Genomic DNA, 22,582 nt, shown 5'->3' with positions numbered 1-22,582 from the left:
CCAGGCTGAGTGCCCAGAAGCAGGGATGCTTCATCAGGCAGTGCGTGCTTGGTGAACAAAGATCCCTTGTGGCTGAATCTGTGTGCACACATGCGGTATATGAGTGGTGTGTGTGATGTGTGCATGTTATGTGTGGTGTGTACAGGGGATATGTCTGGTGTGTGTGCATGAGTGTGATGTATTATGCTGCGTACGTGTGTGTGTGTCTGTGTGTGGTATGTATATACTTGGTGTGAGGGTGGTGTGTGTAGAGGGGCGGGAGAAGTGAGAGAGAACACGGCAGGAAGTGGCAACCAGATCAGACTCGGCGAAGACCAGGCTAAGGATTTGAACTTTATCCTCAGGGCACTTGGGAGCTACTGCAGGGCTCAGAGCAGTGGAGTACCATGGTCAGACATGCATGCTGGGAAAGTCCCTCTGGGGGCTGCGGGGGCATTGGAGGAGGCCTGGTCAGAGGCAGGGGACCAATGCAGAGGCCACGATCACAGGTGAAGCAAGACATGTAGAGAAACGCACCCAAGGCTGAGAAAGAGCCTGAGGCTACCAGCGGGGGGTTAAATAAAAAATCACTGATACAGCACTCAAATAAGGCAGGTCGTTTCCAGGCACTTGAAACACATATACTCATTTAATCCTCACAACAACCCTCATTTTACAGGTGAGGAATTGAAACACAGAGCAGTCAAGTCACTGGTCCACGGTCACACAGCTATTAAGTGGTAGAGTGGAAGAAGGGAAAGTGTTAGTCGCTAACTCATGTCTGACTCTTTGCAACACCATAAACTATAGTCCGCCAGGCTCCTTGTCCACGGGGATCCTCCAGGCAAGAACACTGGAGGGGGTTGCCACTCCCCTCTCCAGGGGATCTTCCTGACCCAGGGATCAAAGCTGCGTCTCCTGCATTGGCAGGTGGATTCTTTGCTGAGATCTACCCCAAGAGGGTCCAGAGTCTGGTTGTTTAACTCAGAAGCCTCCAGACTCAGTTAGGCTGTGGCTAAGGCGCATAAACACCACTCGAAGGCCTGGTCCAGGGTCTGAAGGTATGGGGAGACTGGGGGCAGGTGTAGGAGAGACAAACCCAGGTGGTAGCTCCAGGCAGGGTGTGTGAAGGAGGAGGGGACCCTGGGAGGAAGGAGGCATGGAGGCCATCACAGGGTCATCCACCTATCCCTGGTTCCCCTGCCTTTCCCGTCACCCCAAACCACAAATTACCTCAGTGTCTTCCCAGTCTCTTCCTGTCGGGAGAAGTGAATCCAGAAGCTCTGCTTGGAGCCCAGGCTGCAGAGAGAAGGGTGTATGGAAGCCCAAGGCCCAGCCTTGCCAGCGTGCCTAGGACCCAGGTGCCAGGGGGCACAGGGAGGGATGGGGGCTGGGTCCACAGGGGCACGGGAGGGTGGAGCCACGGCAGAGGCCCTTGCTGACCAGAGGAGACCCCCACCTCCTCCTTCGAGGATGCTAAATCTGGCATTTCCCCACCCGGTGGCCTCCCTGGGCCCCATGCGTGCACACACGGGCCTCAGAAGATGGAAACTGTGATCCCACAATCAGTGAACTCGGAGACTCAGAGAGGCTCAGTTGCCCTAAGTCACACAGACAGAGGGCCACTGAGCATGTGAGTCTTGCTTCCCCATCATCAGCAAGTAGCACCAATGTTTCCTTACTTCACTGAGGCCTCCCGGAGACGTGGGCAGGAGGGGAGCGCCTCCACCAGGCACAAGACGCTTTCCTGAGACATACTGTTGTGGCTTAGACTAGAAGAGAAAAGAGGTTCAGGATAAGGGGTGAGGCAAGACCTCAGTGGAGCCCTGCCCAGGTCCTCACCTCCTCCATTCCAGCTGTCATCTCCTAGAAGGGAGTCCTCAGCGTCCAAGTCTCCATCCTCAAGGTGGAGACACCGAGGTCCAGAGATAAGCCAGAGGGACGCTATCGCCACCCTGGCAGGCCAGGCAGCATACTCTGAAATCTTTGAGAGTCACCCCCACTGCTGCCCCTGTGGTCTGAGACCAGGGGTGAGGGCAGTGATAAGGCCAGGCTGCCAGTCCAGCTCCATGGGGGCCAGGGATGCCCAGAGCGCAAAGCTTAGTTGCCTAGCAACGGACTGTATCCTGGGTCTGGACGTCAGTCTCGCAGGTCACTGGGGAGACTGAGTGACTGAAGATGAGTCCCCAGGGGCCCTCCCTGCTGTGGCAACATCTCCAAATTTGTGTCCCCTAACTCTGGTCAGAGGAGCTTCAGGGACAGGATGGACGGACCAAGAGCCAGGACAACTGAGATTTCTGCAGCTGACTGGGGATGAATTGTTGCTCCCTGCCTGGAGTCAACTTGGGCCACCCAACACTAGTCACAGTCTCTTGCGGGTGTTTGGTGAGAGCTCTGCCAATAGTGGGCAATGAAGGAAGGAGGAAAGGACCCAAGGTGGGTGGGTGGGGGGAATCAAGGTAAAGATCACCCCCTCCCCAGCCCTTGTCCCCTGGAGTTCTTCAGGGGTGCCTGAAAAGAAGCCCACTAACATTCCGGGCCCTGGGGAGTCTTCCTCCTAGTTGTCCTCGGGGCTGCTCATCACTTACTCAAGCGAACCGGAAATGGGCACCTTGGGGAGACATTCCAGGAGGCACCTGAGCCCATCATCACCCAGCAGGTTTGCTGAGAGGCTGCAAGAGGTACGAGGAGGAGGTGGTTGGTGATCTGACGTGCCTGCTCTTCAGTGAGCATCACTGCTACTCTACCCGCCCTGCACCGTCACCACCTCCACCATCACCTCCACCACTGTGCGCAACTTCTGTTCCAACAGCACCATCATCACCACCAGCACCATCCCATCCCTACTACTTGGCATCCCTGCCTGCATCCCCGTCACCTCCATCAGCACTAGCACGAGCACCCCCATCCCCTCACCAGCACCACAGTTAACCAATCCTCATCTTCCCCTTCAGTATCTGGTGACCACTCCTGGGACTCCAGCAGGCTTTCAGCAATTAGAGAAAAAGCAATTGTCTTTTTACTGTGCACTCGGCCTCTACCTGTTGGGAGCCGTCATTTTTGAACCAGAGTAAATTCAGGAAAAAGACAGACATTTGGAGGATGCATTTACCCAAAATATTTCTGCTTTTGATTTGGGAATGCAATATCAGAAACTGCACTTGAAGACTATTTCCCTTCATTTGTAGCATCCTATGGTTTTAGCTACAGTTTCAGGAACAAAATAATCAGTGTGCCTGGGAATATCTGATTTTTACCCTGCAATTTTGAACTCATTTTGCCCCTGATGATAAGACTTTTGAGGCTCATTTATTTCCATCTTTTCCTGAGACACTTTGAAAATGAAAAAATCTGTCTCAGGAAGCCACTTATTGAAATAATTTTTAGAATATGAGAAAGTTCCCTCTAGAATGAAAAAACTGAAAAATTCAAAAGACATCTTTGCTTATTCATCTTTCTTTAAAATCCATGATTTTCATCAGCCACATTTCTCTCCTTGGCCACACCACAAGGAATTGAAATTGTGGGGGTTTTTTTGGTGGATAGCTCTCTGTATGTTCTGCTTGTCCTAAGCTGGAGTTCTAACAGTTCTGAGTAAAGGCTCTGCATTGAACTAAGTGTGTGACTTAACACAGATCTTTAAACTCTCTCAGTCTGCTCATCTATGATATCCAGGGTTGTTGAGAAGGAGGATAAAAAGGATATGTAAAGCACTTAGAATAGTGGAAAAAGTGCTCAAAGCTCTTTTTTCCCTACCCATGCAGGGCTGCGCTATTCAGGCACCCAAGACAGGCCACACTGATACCACTTCTCATCAGCCTGAGAGCCCGGGCACACATCCCTACGCTGGCTGGCTCCGGGCCCTCCGCAAGCAGAGGCATTGGCTATTCTTAACCACCTGCTCAGCACGTCAACGGACCCTTCATTTCAGGCTCCACCAGCCAGCAGAGCCCCAATGCCTTGAATAACAAGAGGCCAAGGGGCTCCTGTGGCCCTTTGCGAAGTGAAAGTAACTAAAAGTGTTAGTCTCAGTTGTGTTTGACTCTTTGCGACCCTGTGGACTGCAGCCCTCCAGGCTCCTCTGTCCGTGGGATTCTCCAGGCAAGAATACTGGAGTGGGTGGCCATTCCCTTCTCTAGGGGATCTTCCGGACCCAGGGATCGAACCGAAGTCTCTTGCATTGCAGGTGGATTCTTAACCATCTGAGCCACCAGGGAGGCCCAGTCCTTTGCAAAGGGCTCCCCTAAATTGATCAGGGGTACACCCTGAACTAGCTCTACATGGTAGCAGTGGAGGATGGGAGGGATAAGATGGGGACAGAAACTTTACAGATGTGACTGAGTCCCAGGCATCCTCTCCTCTGTTAGGTGGTCCTGAGAGCATGCATGGGTGTGTACACACAAACACACACACATCCTTCAGGTGCCACGCAGAACACGCTCCAACTTACTCCAGCTGGTGGAGGTCTTCACACTTGCTCAGCAACCCGCACAGCGGCTCCACGTGCTCCTGGCGGAGGCCGCAGTCAGTGAACCTGCGGCAGGAAGGGAGATGGGGTCCCTAAGCTGGGTATAGCTTCGAAGCTCCAGCGGGGCTTCACTCAAGCTTGGACTCTCTAGAAACATCCAGCACCCACCCGTACCACCTGCCCCGCCCAGCAGATCCCACATATGTTTCCTCTTTGAGGGAATGGTTCTCAAAGTGGGGTCCCTGACCAGCCCCAACAGCACCCCTTTGGGAGCGTGGTGAGAGGCACATGCTGGGAACACAACCCAGACCCGCTGAACAAACAGCCTCTGGAACAAGGCTCTCCAGGGTGATTCTGATTCAGTCAAGGTGAACTATAGCTCTTAGGGTCACTTTAATGAGCAGACATGGGGGTGGAGTGAAGGAGACCCAGAGTGATGTCTCCTTATGCGGAGGATTATTCATACTGGAATCAAAGTAATAGTAAAATCTGTCTTTGAGAGGCTTACACGGATACCACACAACAACAAGGTAAATGAATAGCTTATGGCCAGCTAGCAACTTAAAAAATAAACTTAGAATGATAAAGTACCTAAAACCAGTAACTCAAATTTTTATCAGTTACTTTCCATTTTTTTCAGTCCCAAATTCCTTATTATACTATTATTTATATCTTATTTTTAAATCAGCTCATTCTTTTTATTTAATGCACTTACCAGAAAAGAAAACCTTGTATCACTTACTCCAATAGAAAACTAGCATTTCCTGCCCTAAACAGACCGTAAGGATAAGGATGCAGGAAATGAGGACAAAATATCATCATTATATTCAAGCCAGATATTGGCACCTGCTGAGGGCTCTCCTCCTACAGCTTAGCAGACGTGAAGAGGTGTTACAGACATGCTAAGAGGCACTGACACTTCCTCTTGGCCTTGTGCGTGCTTGGTGCTTCAGTCATGTCTGACTCTTTGTGACCCCATGGACTGTAGCCCCCAGGCTCCTCTGTCCATGGAATTCTCCAGGCAAGAATACTGGAGTGGGTAGCCACTCTCTTCTTCAGGGGATCTTCCTGACCCAGGGATCTAACCCAGGAATCTCCTGCATTGCAGGCAGATTCTTTACTGTCTGAGCCACCAGGGCCTTAATCAAACACAGAAATTTTGAAAAAGGAAGAATCTGATGAAAGTGAACCAGTAGTCAAGTATGGATGTGAGAGTTGGACTATAAAGAAAGCTGAGCGTGGGAGAATTGATGCTTTTGAATTGTGGTGGAGAAGACTCTTGAGAGTCCCTTGGACTGCAAGCAGATCAAACCAGTCAATCCTAAAGGAAATCAGCTCTGAATATTCACTCAAAGGACTGATGCTGAAGCTCCAATACTTTAGCTACCTGATATGAAGAACTGACTCATTGGAATAGACCCTGATGCTGGGAAAGATTGAGGACAGGAGGAGAAGGGGACAACAGGGGATGAGATGGTTGGATGGCCTCACCAACTTGATGGACTTGAGTTTGAGCAAGCTCTGGGAGTTGGTGATGGACAGGGAAGCCTGGCGTCCTGCAGTCCATGGGGTCACGACTGAGCGACTGAACTGAACTGAAGTACTCTACTATCAGCTCAACCTCCTAAAAATCATCCCATCCTGGTCTATGTCCTACATTTTGGAAATAAGATTTGGAAACTATGAAGGTATTCTAGAAGTCACCATCGTGCTGGGTTAGGATAGGAACTGGAAAAACTACCGCCCAAGGCCGCCTGTTTTATATGACCAGCACGCTAAGAATGGTCTATCCATTTTCAAATAGCTGAGAAAAAGAAAGTCAAAAGAAGAGTAACATTTCATGACATGTAAACATTACACGAATTCAAGTCTCAGCATTCACAACTCCAACTTTACTGGCACACAGACACGCCATTGTTTATATATTGTCTGTGCTGCTTTCAAACTTCTGATCTAACCCTTTACAGAGCACATTTGTTCACCCCTGGGCTAGGAGCGCTGTAGCACTGCCTGGATTCAAGTCCTAGCTGCACCCCAACCTGTGGCGTGACCACAGCTGAGAGGCTTCTAGGATGTAATGTGCATGAGGCTCTCAGAATGGTGTCCTGCAGATGCTCAACAAATATCAGCTCTTCATGTATTGTTATTTCACAGCTGAGAAGGCTGAGACACAGAGGAGAAAGGTCTGGTCCATGGTCACTTGGTGAGCCGGTGGCATCGGGTAGCTACCAGAAATGTCATCTGTGCGTTTAAAGGTTGCCCCCTCAGCCCATCATCCTGCCTCCTGTGCAATGCCTGCCCCCGGTCACCGAGACAACCACAAAGCATTGGTCCAGGAGTCAGGGGAGGGGGCTTTCGTAACCGTGAGTGCCGCTTGTGTTTTATATGTTGCCTTGTATCATCTTTGCCAACAGCCTGCAGTCTACCATCTGCCATCACCAGCTCCCTTCTCTCAGTGGAAGCTGAGGATCGGAGAGCTTAAGGAACCTGCCCAGGGTGCCAGATCCTGGTGAGGCTGGGATTTTTTTTTTTTTAAGATTTTATTTATTTATTTTTGACCATGCCACATGGCATGCCAGATCTTAGTTCTCTGACCAGTGATCAAACCCATACCCCACTGCAAGCGAAGTGCAGAGTCTTAGCCACTAGACCACCAGGGAAGTTCCGGGGCTGTTAAAGCCTGGGGGCAGGAGTGGAGTGGAGTCCTTTTCCTCGGAGCAGTCCTTGAGCTCTAATCCAGTCTGCTGTGGACTCCTCATTTGCCCACGACAGTGCCTGGCCCTCTCAGTCTGTCCTCTGCTCTGGACATACGAGAACTGTCTGTCTGTCCCCGATAATCCCCTATCATACCAGGGCCCGGTTCCGGGGGACTTACCAACAGCACCTGTCTTCCTGCTCCTCACTAGACCTGAGATGCAGGGTCAAATGACGCAGGGACCTGGAACAGACAGCACCTTCGTCAGCCACCTTCGACCACAGCTTCAGGATGCCCCCAGGGGGCAGGTTCCCCTTCTTGAGCAGCTGAATCTCTGATTTGGGTCCCGCTGCCCTCACCCCCACCCTTCACATCCAACAACCTCCAGCACCACCCTCCCAGCTGAGTTCTGGTTGCCCCAGGGCAATGCCCACCTGAGATCCACCTTCTGAACCTGTGGGCACAGGCTGAAGAGGTCAGCTAGCAGGAGGGGGCTCTCTGGAGGCAGTTGCATCTGGCTCAGTCTGACAGGGAAAGAGGTGGGGTCCTATGTGAGCAAGTTGGAGCCAAGCAAGATCGGTGGGCAAGAAACCTGGACACAAAGGATGGGGGGCACTAGCAGGTGAGCCAGGCAATAAGGAAGGAGGCAGCGACTCAGGAGGGAAAAATAGGAGCTTGGGGTCAACTGGGCTTAGGTTTGGCTCTAGTCCTGCTTGTAGGCTGTGTGTCCTTGGACAAGTCACTTAACCTCTCTGAGCCTCAGTTTCCTTATCTGAAAAACACGGGCTACTTATGACACACCTTCCTCTAGGGTGTTGTGAGTACTGGAACATTAAGCTTGTGCACTGCCTAACACAATACCCCATGCGTGTTGTGTTGTTATTATTATACTGCTTTTATCCCAAGGACTAACAGGTGAGCCCTTGCTGACAGGGAGCGGGAAGATGCAAGCCATAAGAGTTTCTCAAGGTCAGCACTACCAAGATGATTCTTTGGCATTGGGGGCTGTCCGGTAGGAAGTTTAACAGCATCCCAGACCTTACTCACTAGATGCCAGGAAAGATTGAGGGCAGGAGGAGAAGGGGATGACAGAGGACGAGATGGTTGGATGGTATCATTGACTCAGTGGACATGAGTTTGAGCAGACTCTGGGAGATAGTGAAGGACGGGGAAGCCTGGCATGCAGCAGTCCATGGGGTCACAGAGTCAGACGTGACCAAGCGACTGAACAACTCCCTAGATGCCAGCAGGAGCACAACCTCCCACCCCCTCCACCAAAGACAACAAAAACGTCTCCATCCTGAGTGTCCCCTAAGGAGCAAAATCACCCACAGTTGGGAAGCATTGCCTTAGAGAAAGTGACTTGCCTCCATCTGCCTCGCTCTATCAGCCTTCCATCAGCGTGTCTTGTCAGTTCCACCTCCAAGGTCCACCCTGAATCTATATACTTCCCTCTCCCCTTCCCATTCCCAGCCCCCTCGTCTCTTATTCTGGCTGCAAAGCTCCTCCGTGCTCTGACTTCCATGCTTGTCCCGGGATCCCTTCTCCACCCAGCCGCCAGACTAAGCTTTTGAAAACACAAATCATTCCTCTCCTTTTCAGGTCTCCTTGGGCAAAATCCCAAACTCCTCCCCATGGCTACCAGGCCCTGTGTGACCGGGCCCAGGCTTGTTTCTCTACCTTCTCTCCTACAACTCTGCTGGCCACTATGCTCTGGCCACACTGGCCTTCTGCCTGTTCCTTGAACACTCAAAGCTCCACCCTGCCTCAGGGCCTCATGCATGCTGTTCCATCTCCTTGGCATGCTGTTCCCTGCTTTGCACAAGGCTGGATCCCTCTCCTCCCTCTGGCCATACCCCAGTGTCCCTCCTTAGAGGTGGTCCCTGACCACTCTCGCCATTGTCTAAATCACCTCCAATAATCACTCTTTACTATATTACCTAGAAAAATACATTATCACTGTCTGAATTCATCTTATTTGCTTTCACTCTGCTTATTGACCTCTCCTACTACAAGGTAAGCTCCAAGTAGACAAAGGTCTGGTCATTTTTTTTCCCTCTCCGTTGTGTCTCCAGCACCCCAAACAGTGCTTCAGAGCAGCGTACAAACAGTATGGACTGAGTAATACAAAGCTTAAGCACTGGTGAGTCAGGCTGGTCACCTCATTCCAAAGACAGATGAAGAGTCGGGCACTGGTGCTGTGTGACCTGGGCATAGAGAAGCCCCTCTCTGGTCTGAGGTTTCCTACTTATTTATTTTAACCTGCAACTTATGTGTCCCAAGGAACCCCCCCTTTCCTGGCAGGGAGGAACCATAGTGGGTTCTGTATTTTGACATGGGCTCTGCCACACTTGGGGCTTCCCTGGTGGCTCAGACGGTAAAGAATCTGCCTGCAATGCAGGAGACCCTGGGTCGGGAAGATCCCCTACAGAAAGGAATGGGCAACCACTCCACTATTCTTGCCTGGAGAATTCCATGGACAGGGGAGCCTGGCAGGCTACAGTCCAACACTTGCCCACCTCTGAGAAGTCACATGTCTCCTCCCTCTCCCATAGGACTCAGGGATAAGTAAGATCCTGGGTGTGACGAGAACCGTCTCAGGGCTGAGAGATCCTTAGCAGGAGTATTTAATGTTGCTGTTTTTAATGGTACAATTTAATTTTCTGCTGTATTTTTCCATCTCAGCTACAGATGCTTTTGCTCCCTGCTAGAGAAATATTTAAAGTAAATCCTTTTTAAATTCTAAGCAGTCTGAGCTGAAATTAGAAAACAGAGTTTTAAATACTTTGGGGAATGCTGTTTAAATTCCCCTTTTACAGAATTAGATGGTGACCTTTCAAAACAAGTGTGTGATGTATACATGACCTACAACTGTAAAGTCTCTTTAGAGGAGCAGGTGACCTTTCTGTGGGTAGGAAGAGGTAAATTGGCCCGGTTGTCACAGGCTTTCCATTCTTCAAGGTGCTTTTAAAGCAACTGTCTTGTCTGAATCCCAACCCTGGGGGGAGGGTGAAGACTACTAGTCCCATTTGTCAGATGAGGAAACTGAGGCTTAGAGGGGTCCAATAACTCCTCCGAGGTTGATAAAGTATTAGCGAAGAGCTGAAAGCAGACTTAAGCTCCAAATTGTGCCAGGAAAAATTATGAAACAGCTCAAGAGAAGGATGGAGGGACAGAAGGGAATGGCTTTCCAATGCAAGAGCCTCAGCTCTGCACGGGGAAACGGGGAAACCAGTCTTACTGCAGCAGGCTTAGCTGGGGGAGCTGCGGTAGGTGGTACAGCAGGGTCTCCAGGCTCTGGTCACTCAGCACCTCGCAGGACAATCTGAGAAACAAAGCATCTGAATGAGCTGGGGGACATCGGGAAAAGCTAGATGGGTTCTATACCAGGACTGCCCAAAACACCCCCTCTGAATACTGGGTCCTTGAGTTATCATTGAGGCTGGAGGAAAAGGAAGGTCGTACATGCTTGGAAAATGCTGGGTTAAGTCACATTAACTTTCTCGGCTGCAGGACTTCTCAGAGCCTTTAATCTGCCTTTGTGCCTTGTGAATTTCTAAGGGGCTATAGTAGGTATATTTTTCCCCAAAAGACATGGACAAGAAGGATCATTCTTTTGAGGGCCTTGAAAACTGGTACTCAGTGGAACATACTTGTTAAGAAGAGAATGCTGCCTTAACTCAAGGTAGTGAACAGACCAGTGGCAATTCAGGCATTTAATGGGTCAGCAAAGAAGAGACGCAAGGTAGCTCGGGTCTCTGATTGTCCATCAAAACCAGACCAACCAGCTGATAGCTTGTCTAGATAACTCATCAGAAGCCAGCCCTCTTAGGAGGAACTCCTGATACCCACCCTGTGATCTCTGCTCTGGCTGGAGGACTGTGTTGACCAGCATCTCCCAGCACTCTGGGATTTACATACAGCCCTCCCTGGGAGTTGGGAGCCACCACCTGACCCCCAGAGGCATTTGGACAGTGTTTTCCTTCTGCCTCCTCCCCTCTTGCTTCCCCTTCTTCTCTCTCTCCCTGTCCTTGGTCCCCTGAAGGCTGCCCTTTCCCCTTGCTGGGGTTGTCAGGAGCACCCCAACATGTGCTTTTCTGGCTGGAGGGGAACCCAGCTTGTGGGGAACAGTGGCAGGGGCCGCCTGTGGTTCTGGAGTTGGAAGCGAGGAGCCTGTCAGGACCCAGGCTGTAGGCTCAGCTATACCTCCTCTGTCCTAGGACTGGGTCTGGGGCTCAGGGCACAGGCAGTGGCTTTCATTGAGGGGTGGTCTGACCACAAACACCAGTGGCTTTCCACTGGACACCCAACAGACATAGTGCCATGGCCTCTGCTTGGGTCAATGCTGGGTTTACACACTGTTGTTGTTGTTTTTGAAGCAACAGAACCTTTACCCATCACAACATCTCACATGGAATGCTGAAACATACACGTCATGTACCATGATATAAACGATATTAACAAGCAGGGGTGAGTGGGTGAGGGAACTCTGGACTAGCTTTGCAGCTTTTCTATAAAGCAAGTCACCAACTGTTCTAAAATAAATGGTTTGTTTGAAAATTCATTGGTTCCACACGTCTCGATATTTCAGGAAAGCCACAGTGTTCTGTGATAGACAAAAGGTTGTTGCAGAGCTTGTTGAGATCCTGTGTCTGTTAACAACATCACACTCCCTCGTCCTCTGTGTCCGTATGTATTTGAACAAGGAGAGAGGCATGAAAGGACACACCCCTGGTGTCAACATAAGGATATTGTTAACAATGATAATGTTAATAATAATGGATAATGAGCTTGTTGCAAGGGCCAGAAGGGCATTGGAAATGGGAGCCAGAACGCAAGGGAAAAGAAAAAACCTAGAAAAATGGAAAAGAACATATGGGGCAATGTAAAGTGAAACTGCAGAATGTAGCTGGCCTGTGACTTCAAACAGGAAAAAGCTGTATACACAAATGGAGAGGGCCACCAGGACAAACAACGATGCTGAGTTGAAAAGGGAAGGGGTTATTTAGGTGAGGCAGGTTTGTCTTGGGTTTCTTTATTTTACGGTAATTATTATAAGAAAATGACAGCAATGATGATGAGGGCAGGAAAAGTCTGACTGACCACTTTGCAGATGACAAAGCTGAGAACCAAGGGGTTAAAGCCATTTGTTTGCCTTAAGTCATCCAGCTGGTCGGTGGCTGAGCTAGGACTCCTGATTCTAAGCCCAGCCTCTGGTCACAGACCCATGTATTCTGGGGTGAGCTGGTATCCAGGGTGGACGGGGTCCCCTGAGGAGGAGCCTTCAGAGTGACAGGTTCCAGCCAGAGAGGCAGGCCAAGGTGGGATCCAGGGTGGGGCTCCCAGGGTGGGGTGGGGGCAGACTGGGGCTCCCAGGTGCCCTGAGTTGAGCAGACGGGAGATGAAGCCCCAGGCCTGGCACAGCCTCTCTCGGGGGGAGGGGTGAGGTGCCTGAAGCTGGGGCCACTGGGAGGCACCGAGCCTCCAGGAACTCCCCTGAGGTCGGGCTGCGGGGTCTGGCAGGAAGGGACCAGGAAGGACTCACCTGGCCTCTAACCAGGCCACCCACACCCCAGGCCACTGGGCAGGTGCCCATGCTGTGGCCCTGGGCTGTGTCCTCAGTACTTACTGGACTTCCAGGGGCCCTGGGCACTTCTCCAGAGACTTGCAGAGGTAGGAGAGGCTCAGGGGCTCCAGCTGACATTCCTTGAGGCTGAAAAGGGGCCAGCAGGAATGATGAGGTCAGGGAGGGCTCAGGGACCCTGTGCAGCCCCCAAACCTGCAGGCCACCGGCCTCTCCCCTGACATGGAACACCCCACCCCCTACATGCCCCAGGCCCCCTACTCTGACAGTCACAATCAAGGCCCCCTGAGTGCTCAGCAGCTCTGATCCAGTCCCAAGTCCTCCTGGGACTCCTGCCTACATCCAGGCTACCACTTTCACTTACCAGCTTTACTTTAACATCCCCTGGGTTCCCCCTCTTGCCTCCCTGCAAGCCTCCACCCTGCTGGCATCTTATCTGTAACAGTATAAATCTGACCACCCTCTCCTGTGCTGAAAACCCTTTGTGGCTCCCCAGTATCCTTAGGGTAAAAGTGAAACGCCTTTCCCACGTCTCCACTCACCTCCACTCTCCCCATATAAGTTTTAGCCACCCAGAAATGCTCCCCGAGAGCCAAACCTTCACTCCCCGCCACCGCCTCCTCCCCACGAGGTGTTTATACTCTGCCTGCTTCCTGCCCCTCCCTGCTCCCTGATAACCCTGTTCAGGCACCAGCTATGAGCTACGGTGTCTCTCTTCTTAGGTGAGGAAATCAACCCCAGAGACAGGAGGGGCCCAACCAGGGTCTCACAGCCCCTCACGGTAGGGCTGGGAAGTCTTCCGAGAAAATAACATGGACTCCTCCACAAGGGGAATGTTGGATCCCGCAGCCCCATCAGCAGCCCTCCCAGACTCTCCACTCCCTCACCCTTCACCCCATTGTGGTTACCCCCAAACAAGAGGCGGTAAGACGGTACCAGAAGCTCCTGGGGACGTGGCGCTGACCAGATCCCAACCGGGCTCCAGCTCGGAACTCTGGCAAAGATCCAGCAGCCAACAGATCCCTGCAAGCGGGGAAACCATCTTGAGAGGAAAATTCCAAGCATCCATACTGGAAGACTCGACTCATTAGGGCTGGTAGGAGCCCTTGTCACAGTCAAGCCCCTCCCTGGACGGATGGGGCAACTGAGGCCCAGGGAAGGGAAGTCAGAGCGAGGATGCCCACAGCTTATACCTGTCCACGTGGGCAGCACCTGACCAGGTTGAGGGGTGCGAGGACAAGAGCCCTCCTCTTTCTGACCATCACTGTGGGCAGCATTCACATGACTTCCCCTCTCTGTGCCTTGATCCTTCTGGTTTCAAGAACCCAGAGAGTCCCTAGAAATGGAGACCCTAGCTCTGCAAGCAAGACCACCCTGGCTTCAGGCAGCCCACTTACTACCGTAAGGCTTTTCTCTAAGGCATTGTCTGGAAATGCACTCTGCCCAGCTGGCCCCACATGAGGCGCCCTTGTACCGGCCAAGGTGAGGCCAGGTGGCCTGCCTCCACTAGGGGGCAGCCCGGAGCCCTGGCACAGGAGGAACTTGTTTACCGCAAAGGCATGGAAACTTTTTCAGAGCACCAACGGTTCTTGGTTTCTCAAATGTGATACTCAGCGTGTGGAAGGGCAGTGATTCACAGGAAGGGAGGAGTCTGCTGCCGCTGCTGCTGCTAAGTCACTTCAGTCGTGTCCGACTCTGTGTGACCCCATAGACAGCAGGCAGCCCACCGTTCTACAAAGGTCTCCGGAGGCAGAGACAGGGCTGCTCCCCGCCACCCTCCAACACAGCCGCTATCTGCTGGCACCTGTCTTGTGGTAGCATCATCCGTCGGCTCCGCCCTCCCTCCCACGTGCAGGCCTTCTGAGAAAAGATTTAAGGCAGCTCATTACTGCATGTTAATATGGGGAAGAGGGTTACAGAAGTGATCCATTCCAGCCTGTCAGATATGGGTGGGTTACTCTATAGCTAACAGCCGTCAGTATGGGCCTGGGGGTGGGGGCACCTATAGGAAGTGGGGACCAGAGAGAGAGGGGACCATACCCTGTCCACACCTCAGAGCTTCCCCTCCTTACCTGCCTCTTTTGTCGCCTCTCAGGATGACGTGTTGGCTTGCAGAGCTGTAGACAGAGAGAAAGCAGTAGCGTAAGAAAGGGCCAAGGGCTCCCTACCCGGGCAGCGGCAAGGCAAGAGACCAGACATGCTGGGTTAATTAATGGTGGCCTGTTTTCTCAGCAAACGGGACAATAAACATACTACATACAAAGCACGCCACTGACAGGTCTTTGATGCTCACGATAAAATTGTCCACGTCACAGACGAGGAAACTGAGGTATAGAGAGACCTAGTGATCTGCTCAAAGCAACCCAGCCAGTGAGCAGTGAGCCTGGACTTTTGAACCTGGTCTTTCTGCTACTGCTCCACCTACTCTGGGAAGGGGGAGGGGAGGAACGGGCAGATTTTACCTGAAACCAGGGAAGATCTGCTTTGCCTGGCCCAGGGCTGCTTAGCTGGGTGCCTTCCCCTTTTTTTTTTTTTTAAACTTTAAGTTTTGTATTGGGCCATAGCCAATTAACAATGTTGTGATAGCTTCAGGTGAACAAGGAAGGGACTCAGGCATACGTATACATATATCCATTTTCCTCCAAACATCCCCCCCATCCAGGCTGCCGCACAACATTGAGCAGAGTTCCCTGTGCTATCAGTAGGGCCTTGCTGGTTATACATTTTAAATATAGAAGAGTGTATCAGTCCATCCCAAACTCCCTAACTATCCCTTCCCCCTATCCTTCCCACCGGCAACCATAAGTTTGTTCTCTGTGAGTCTGTTTCTGCTGTGTAGGTTCATTTGTATCATTTCTCTTTAGATTCCACATATAAGGGATGTCATACAATATTTCTCCTCTTTGCCTGATTTACTTCACTCAGTGTGACAGTCTCTAGATCCATCCATGTTGCTGCCAGTGGCATAATTTCATTCTTTTTAATGGTGCCTTCCCTTCTACACTCTTATCAGCTCCAGAGACCCCACCACTGGGGCGGGTCCCTGAAAATTCAATGGCTACCGGAGAGCGCTCAGTTTCCTTAGAAGTCTCCCAGGGCAATCCAGAGAGTAAGTATGGGACAGTATACGGATTGTGTCCCATGGTGCATTTCGAGAAATTTGAGCATTCTGGAGCTATATTTTATCATTCATCTATTCAATCATTCCACAGACACACACCAGTTGTTCACTGGGCCTGGTATCACACCAGAGCCCTGAGGATGCTGTGTCATGAGTGGGACAGACGAGGGACAGGACAGGGTCCCAGGGGCACTCTCACCTGAATTCCAAATGTAGAAGCCACCGCAGAGTAGAGAAGCACTGGGTCAAACTGCACACACCCTCCAGGGACAAATGGTTCTCACTGAGGCTGGAGAATCAGAGGGATGTTGTGGACGAGGTCACTCAGGACTCAATAACACCCTCTTTGTGGTTAGAGCACAAGGTTGGGGAGGGCTGTCCCTCTCTGTACCAGACAATGGAACACTCTGAACCCCAGAGTTACTCAGAGTGTCTCTGCTAACTTCTTATTGTACAGATGGGGAAACTGAGGCCCAGAGAGCAGCAAGGTCTGGCCCAAGATTAAGAGACAAGTTGGTGACAGAGCTGAGATTAGAACTCAGTGGTTCCGTCTATCTATAATGAATCTGGGGTGACTTGTGCCTCGGTTTCCCCATTTGATCCAGGAGGGGCAGTGCCCAGTGCTAAGTGAAGATGTGAGGCCCCTTGGTGAAAAAGCAGAACAGAGCTTTTCCTCTTTCATGGCCTGTCAAGCCATCCTAGTGGTTTAATATTTGCCACTTAACGTAGCACTCCTCAGGCCCTGGGAGACTGGCAGGTGGTGCAGACCCTCACAGGCTGGAAGCCATACCAGCAGCCATTCCCAGTATTGACAAGGTCACAGGAGGATATTCTGGAAGGCTCCTTGATAGCTCAGCTGGTAAAGAATCCGCCTGCAATGCAGGAGACCCCGTTTTGATTCCTGGGTCAGGATCTTTTCAGGAGGGAAAAGATCCCAGGAGAAGGGATAGGCTACCCACTCCACTATTCCTGGGCTTCCCCTGTGGCTCAGCTGGTAAAGAATCCTCCTGCAATGCGGGAGACCTGGGTTTGATCCCTGGGTTGGGAAGATCTCCTGGAGAAGGAAAGGCTACCCACTCCAGTATTCTGGCCTAGAAAAATCCATGAACTGTATAGTCCATGGGGTCATAACAAGACACGACTGAGCAATTTTCACTTCACTTCATATCTGCATAACATTTGCCTCCATCAGTGAGGCTTTCCTCCCCACCCTCTGGAGGTTGTGAACAGGAACAGAAGCAACCTCTGCTTGTCCCAGCCTCCCAGAGAAAGGCGGGTGGAGTGGGCAGTGCTCTCAAGCCACAGCACGGGTTATAGTCCAAGCCACAGCCACCCGCTTCTGTGTTTCCGTGTGAACTGACTAGAACCAGGAGCTCAGAGAGGTGATGTAATTTGTCCAGGGACACTGGGAACCTAGGACCTATAACCAGGTTTCTGTGGCCAGGAAGGCTCTCCTTGAAGAGCCAGGGAGGAGGAGGAGCGGGGGGCGTGTGAGCCTGGAACACTTGGACCTTTAAGGGCCTAGAAACTCTGGTTGGCTGCAGGCAAAGTCTGGGGGTTCCCGGCCTCCTTCCAGGGCCCCTTCCCGTAGTGAACTTCTTCCCTCTCTTGGCAGGTGCTCAGGGCTCTCAAGTCTCCAGTCACACTGCTTTGGATGTCTTCTTTAGTTCAAACCGTCCCTGCCAACCCGGCCAGGGCCCCATCAAACAGCCCCTTCCCCAGGGCCAGAATGGCTGCCAGCTGTTACGTTAATCAGGAAAAACTCCCCAGACCTTCCTGCCTGGGCCTTCCTGAGAGCATGCACAGAGACAAGGAGCCAAGTTTGAGAAGTGAAACCTCAACTCAGAAGCTGGGTTGCAGAGTCATAGAATCCAGTTTCTCTTTTAGTGAGAATCACAGCAGTAGCTACCCTGTCCTGAATAGGACCACCTGTCTGATTTGATCTTTATGATAACCCCAGATGGGAATGAGATGGGACACAGACTATCCCACCCCTTCATCACCATCCCCTCTGCCCCTCCCCCCCCCCCACGCTAATCCTGATGAGATCCCATCTCAGAGGCTTTGCCCAGAGGGCTACTCACTTCAAGGACTGCAGAGAACCCAGTCCGGGGAGCAGCCGAGCCAGCAGGGCCACACCTTCATCCCCCAGAGCATTGCCTGATAAGCTGGGAGGGGTGATGGGGAGGACAAGTCAGTGCAGGGTGCCAGGGGTGGAGATGGCAAAATTTCAAGTCTCTACCCCTGGTACTCAGCTACTCAGCGTCTCCCACAACTGGGATACGGTCTTGGGCTGCCAGGCTGGATCTCAGCACCCAGCACTGGGTCAGGTGGGGTCCCCCCAACCCCGGGGGTTCTCATCTTCAGGTTTGTGACCCCCAAGGAATCAGAGTTGGGCTTCAAAGTCTCAAATGTTGGGCGGTGGGCTATGTTTTAGGGGGATGAGTCACGACTTTGACCAGGTTCTCTAAGGGGATGCACTGGGGAACGAACACATGATCTAAATCTTAAGAAACAAAAAAACACACCACACTAAGACCTACCAACTGATGGCCCCACCCACCCACCCGCCAGCCACAACCACTTACTCAAGGTGACTGAGGCGGCAACTTCCTCCCAGCGCTTTGCAGAGCAGCTCCAGGCGCTGGGCTTGCAGGGCACAGTGCGTCAGCCTGAGAAGGGCAGAACCACAGCCCTGCAACGCCCACACCGCTCAGCAGACAGGCCCACCACCCCCAGACACACAGGTGGAGGGGCTGGTGGAAGGGTGTGTCTGGCACCCAGACAGACCAAGAGGGACCGACACATGGCACACAAGGATGTCACACGGGCCATAAGAGTCGGAGTCAGCAGGCGTGCTTAGCCGCTTCATGTCTGACTCTCGGCGACCCCATGGACTGTAGCCCTCCAGGCTTCTCCAGGCAAGAATACTGGAGTGGGTTGCCATGACCTCCTCCAGGTGATCCTCCCAACCCAGGGATTGAACCTAGGTCTCCTGTATTGGCAGGTGGATTCTTTACCCCTGAGCCACCAGGGAAGACACAGAGATAAGAGAAGGAGAGGAGAGAGAGAGAGATTGAGAGACAGACTGACAGCCAGAGGAGGACAGATGGACAGAGAGGGAAATTTGGATGGACACAGACACAGAGAGAAGGCTGGAAGAGTTGTGATGGGAGCCCTGTGGGGCTGAGCTGAGCCCTTAGGCCTAGGCCCCTGGATCAGGAAAGAAGGGGCTATGTGCTACCCATTCTCTGTATCCAGAGTTCCCATAACTCCTCAGCTACTGGAGGTCTGGAGGGCTAACAGGGGTGGGGACCTTGGGCAGGGAAGTGACTGAGGGGCTGCCCTGTGAGCCCCATGTAGGGTGGGCTGGGCAAGGGAGGCGACAGGCAGGAAAACCAGACTGTGACAGCAGGTCACGTCCTCTGAGAGCACCTGGGGCTGGGGCCCAGGGACAGACTCTGCACCCAGGAAGGGAGGAGGCTGGAGCCATGGAGGAGCCTGCAGGCAATCACGGTGGTACCTGATCCTCGGGGAGCGCAGAGATGGCTCAGAGGACATCTGGAACATAAGGCTGTCAGGAAACGTAGCCCTGGAGGGACACACACCAAGGCCAGCCTCAGCAAATGCCTTACCCACTATCTCAAACTCCAGCCTCAGTGCTACTCCCCACCATTCAGTCCCTATGTGAGGCCTGCGGACAGTCAGAGATCTTGGTTTCAACAGGTCCTCTTGACTTCCTGGCTGGGTAGCCTGGGACAAATCACTCAGCCTGGCACTGGGAGAATATAAGTGAATTGCCTTAGTTTGCTGCCTCTCAGTTAACCTTGGCTCTAGGTATCTTTGATCTCATCATCGTCTGTGCCTTCAAAGATGTCAGCCTCAGTGGCAAGCAAGCCTTCAAAAGCTCAGATCCTACAGAAGAAGACTGTAGTTGAGCACTGAGCTGAGTCTCTGCCTGTGTGCTGGGCTGGGCAAACCCAGGAAGGATCCCTGGAGGAGGCAAACACCCTCTAAACGGTCCTCACACCAAAGGGAGCCTGACGTTCTGACCAAAATCAGAGCTGCAGACCAGGGGTCCTCTGGGTTTAGGCTGCAGGGCCTTAGTCTCCCAGGAGGAGCTCTCTGGCTACTCCACCCTGTACCAGGCTGCATCTGGCACCCTAGGGCTCTCTTCAGGGACCACTTTGGGAAAGGGGGGAGGTGGTTCGTCCTCTGAGCCTCCCCTTTTGGGTAGCATCCCAGCCGAGCCTGCTGACTTCCTGCACCTTTGTGAATCTGTCGTCCCCACCCACCACCGCTGACTTGCACAGTCTAGCTGTGGAGCTCAAGGAGGGGATGGTCCGGGCTGAGGGCTGGGCCGGGATGACATCAGGGCCCTACCTCTTCTGGATCCCCTCCTGCTCCTCCAGCTCTGGGGCAAACGTGAAGACCACAGTTTTGTGCAGCAGGCTGCAGAGAGAAGAGAGGAGGGAGGAGGCAGGAGGTTTACGGGGTTCCCTGAAGTCATTTTTTCAGCTGGGCCTCTAAGGGGTCACCCCCCTGCCTCTAGCTGCAGCACTTCCTCTAATTTGCCCCAACATCCTCTGAGGTTTCTGGGGGCCTGGAGTCCTTCTACTGCAGAAATTTCATAAAGGTATGGGCCCTTATTTCCTGGTAAGTCTTTTCTTTCTCTGAAATCAAACTTCAGCTCTGCTTTCTCTGTGCCTCAGGCTGAAACCTCTCTTCCTCCTTCCTGCTCCTCTGTGCCTGGAGGCTGCGGGTGCTCGGCCCCACGTGGGGAGGCCACTGCCGGGCCCGGACAGGCACTGGCAGTCCACAGAAGGCTGTGACTGACAGTCAGCGCAGCCCTAACCTCGCCTTCCCAACTGAATGTTATAGACACCAGGTTGTCCCAAAAGTTCATTCGGGTTTTTCCGTGTAATGGAAAAACATGCATGAACTTTTGGGCCAACCCAATATATTTCCAATTACAAAAGTCATTCTTCTTCCCTCTAGAGAACTTAGAAAACGAGTAAAGTAAAAAGAAAATAAAGAAAATTCACCCACAATCTCTTCCACATATCAATTACCACTGATGGTATTAATAACATGTGGAGTGGGCCCTTCAAGTCTTTTCTCTTCTTAATGCAGTTAACAGTCTTTCTTTTTCTTTCTTAAACAATGGATATATTTACAGGTTCTCTCTTAAAAATTAATATTTCAAAGGACAGATGAAGCAAGGGTTACATGATATAACAGTTATTGGTGGGGGCTGGGGAGTTCATTATACTATTCTCCCTTTCAGTGTGATTGAAAAGCTTTATTATATAAACAATGAATTAAAATTTTTATGTTTACTTAATAGGCCACAGTCTTCCCTCTGCACTAAAGCTGCAGCTGTATCATGGTTCCCTCGAGTTCTCTCTGGAGGCAACTTAGTCTATTTAACTAATAGCACTAATATCCTATTGTTAAAGATTTAAGTTATTTTCAGTTTTTCCTATTACAACCAAGACAGAGATGAACACCCCTGCAGGACTAAGTGTTTGCACCATCATGGTGACCTCTTCATTATAAATTCCTAGAAGTGAATACAGTGACATTTGCAACACCATAGGGGCCTTTACTCAATTATTATATACAGTGAACCAAGGTCCCCTAATTCCACCTCTTGGGTGAACTTGGTCTCCCTTTCCTCCTCTGAGGAATGTTTAAAGCAGGGCCTCCAAACTAAGTTGAGAGTCCCTGTGGGTGGGGACCATGTTGACATTTATTAACATCTGTCCTCAGCTGCCCAGATTGAACACAGAGACTTACAGAAATAAGGTTGGGCCCTGTCTAAGGTCAAGCCCCCTTAGAAGCAGAGTCCCTTGGTCACCGTGTACATGATGTCCTGAGGGTCTGATCTCAGGAGAAATCAATAAGGGACAGAGGGAAGCATAACAGGGCAGATCCTCAGCCAGATCCCTTGGGGTGCATGAATAGCACTAAATGTTTGCCTACCCTGAGGCAAAGGGGCTGGTAAGTTACACCTCTGCCTCCATCATTGGCTATTCCCGGTTGGGGGGACAGGGTGGAGGTGTACGATCCCAGGCATCACTGGATCTTATCCGCCTGGGTCAGTTCTCCAGAAGAGGTATAAACTGTGAGCGGCCAACACCTTTAGTAGCTGGGAATGGGTGCCCAGCTGTAAAGGGGTCTGGGCAGGCAGCAGCAGCTTCTTCTATAGGACCCAAAGGCCCACGGCCAGAAAGAACGCCGAAAACTTGGAGAGGGATGATGGGAGAGCCTGGGAGCTCCACGCTGTGGGTCGCAGTGGGTGATGGTGGTCCGCTGGGAGTTCCTACCTGATATGTAGCTCTGTCAGGGTTTGGTACGTGTTCACCACACTCAGTACTCCCAGCACCCCGGCCACAGAAAGCTCATTGTCGCTGAGGCTGTGGACAGGAGGAGGGAGGCAGCCATCAGCAGGTGGTTGGAGTCCCGGCCCCAGACAGCTCCAGCTCCTCTTCCTGGCTCAGCAGCTGTCACTCCTGGAATGTCCTGGGTCCCTAACCAAGGGGTCTCAAAGGCTTCTGGCCCAGGTGGATGAGCCAAGAGGCATGTGACCCACACAGAGAATAAAGTTCTCCAGCTGGAGCAATAAGCGCTGACTTACTGTTTTTGCCTCTCTGATTCTGTTTTCCAATCTGAAAAAATAACCACTATTTTAATCCCATTTTTACCAGTGAGGGAAACTGAGGCCAAGAAACA

The 22,582-nt window shown here is 51.8% G+C and overlaps 1 protein-coding gene and 1 non-coding gene across 6 annotated transcripts in view; both read right to left on the bottom strand.

The window, feature by feature from the left end:
- NLRC5 (NLR family CARD domain containing 5) overlaps nt 1-22,582 on the bottom strand; it is a 93,343-nt gene that overhangs the window by 16,410 nt on the left and 54,351 nt on the right. For all 5 annotated transcript variants that reach the window (XM_024978950.2, XM_005218805.5, XM_059877430.1 and 2 more), the window contains 16 exons: nt 22,177-22,266; nt 20,231-20,299; nt 19,371-19,439; nt 18,436-18,519; nt 17,932-18,015; nt 16,047-16,136; nt 14,799-14,843; nt 13,663-13,749; nt 12,772-12,855; nt 10,384-10,467; nt 7,577-7,666; nt 7,323-7,385; nt 4,430-4,513; nt 2,568-2,651; nt 1,662-1,751; nt 1,213-1,278 (listed from right to left, as the gene is read on the bottom strand). In XM_024978950.2, the coding sequence (XP_024834718.1) occupies nt 1,213-1,278; nt 1,662-1,751; nt 2,568-2,651; nt 4,430-4,513; nt 7,323-7,385; nt 7,577-7,666; nt 10,384-10,467; nt 12,772-12,855; nt 13,663-13,749; nt 14,799-14,843; nt 16,047-16,136; nt 17,932-18,015; nt 18,436-18,519; nt 19,371-19,439; nt 20,231-20,299; nt 22,177-22,266 (1,263 nt within the window). The remainder of the gene's footprint in view (nt 1-1,212; nt 1,279-1,661; nt 1,752-2,567; nt 2,652-4,429; nt 4,514-7,322; nt 7,386-7,576; nt 7,667-10,383; nt 10,468-12,771; nt 12,856-13,662; nt 13,750-14,798; nt 14,844-16,046; nt 16,137-17,931; nt 18,016-18,435; nt 18,520-19,370; nt 19,440-20,230; nt 20,300-22,176; nt 22,267-22,582) is intronic.
- Nucleotides 20,732-20,807, bottom strand: MIR2285N-3 (microRNA mir-2285n-3). Its single transcript, NR_107759.1, has one exon. It is a non-coding gene; the product is annotated as a microRNA mir-2285n-3 (primary transcript).

Source organism: Bos taurus, chromosome 18 (assembly GCF_002263795.3).
Source record: "Bos taurus isolate L1 Dominette 01449 registration number 42190680 breed Hereford chromosome 18, ARS-UCD2.0, whole genome shotgun sequence".
Lineage (NCBI taxonomy): Eukaryota > Metazoa > Chordata > Mammalia > Artiodactyla > Bovidae > Bos > Bos taurus.
This window is presented reverse-complemented; position numbering and strand designations above follow the sequence as displayed.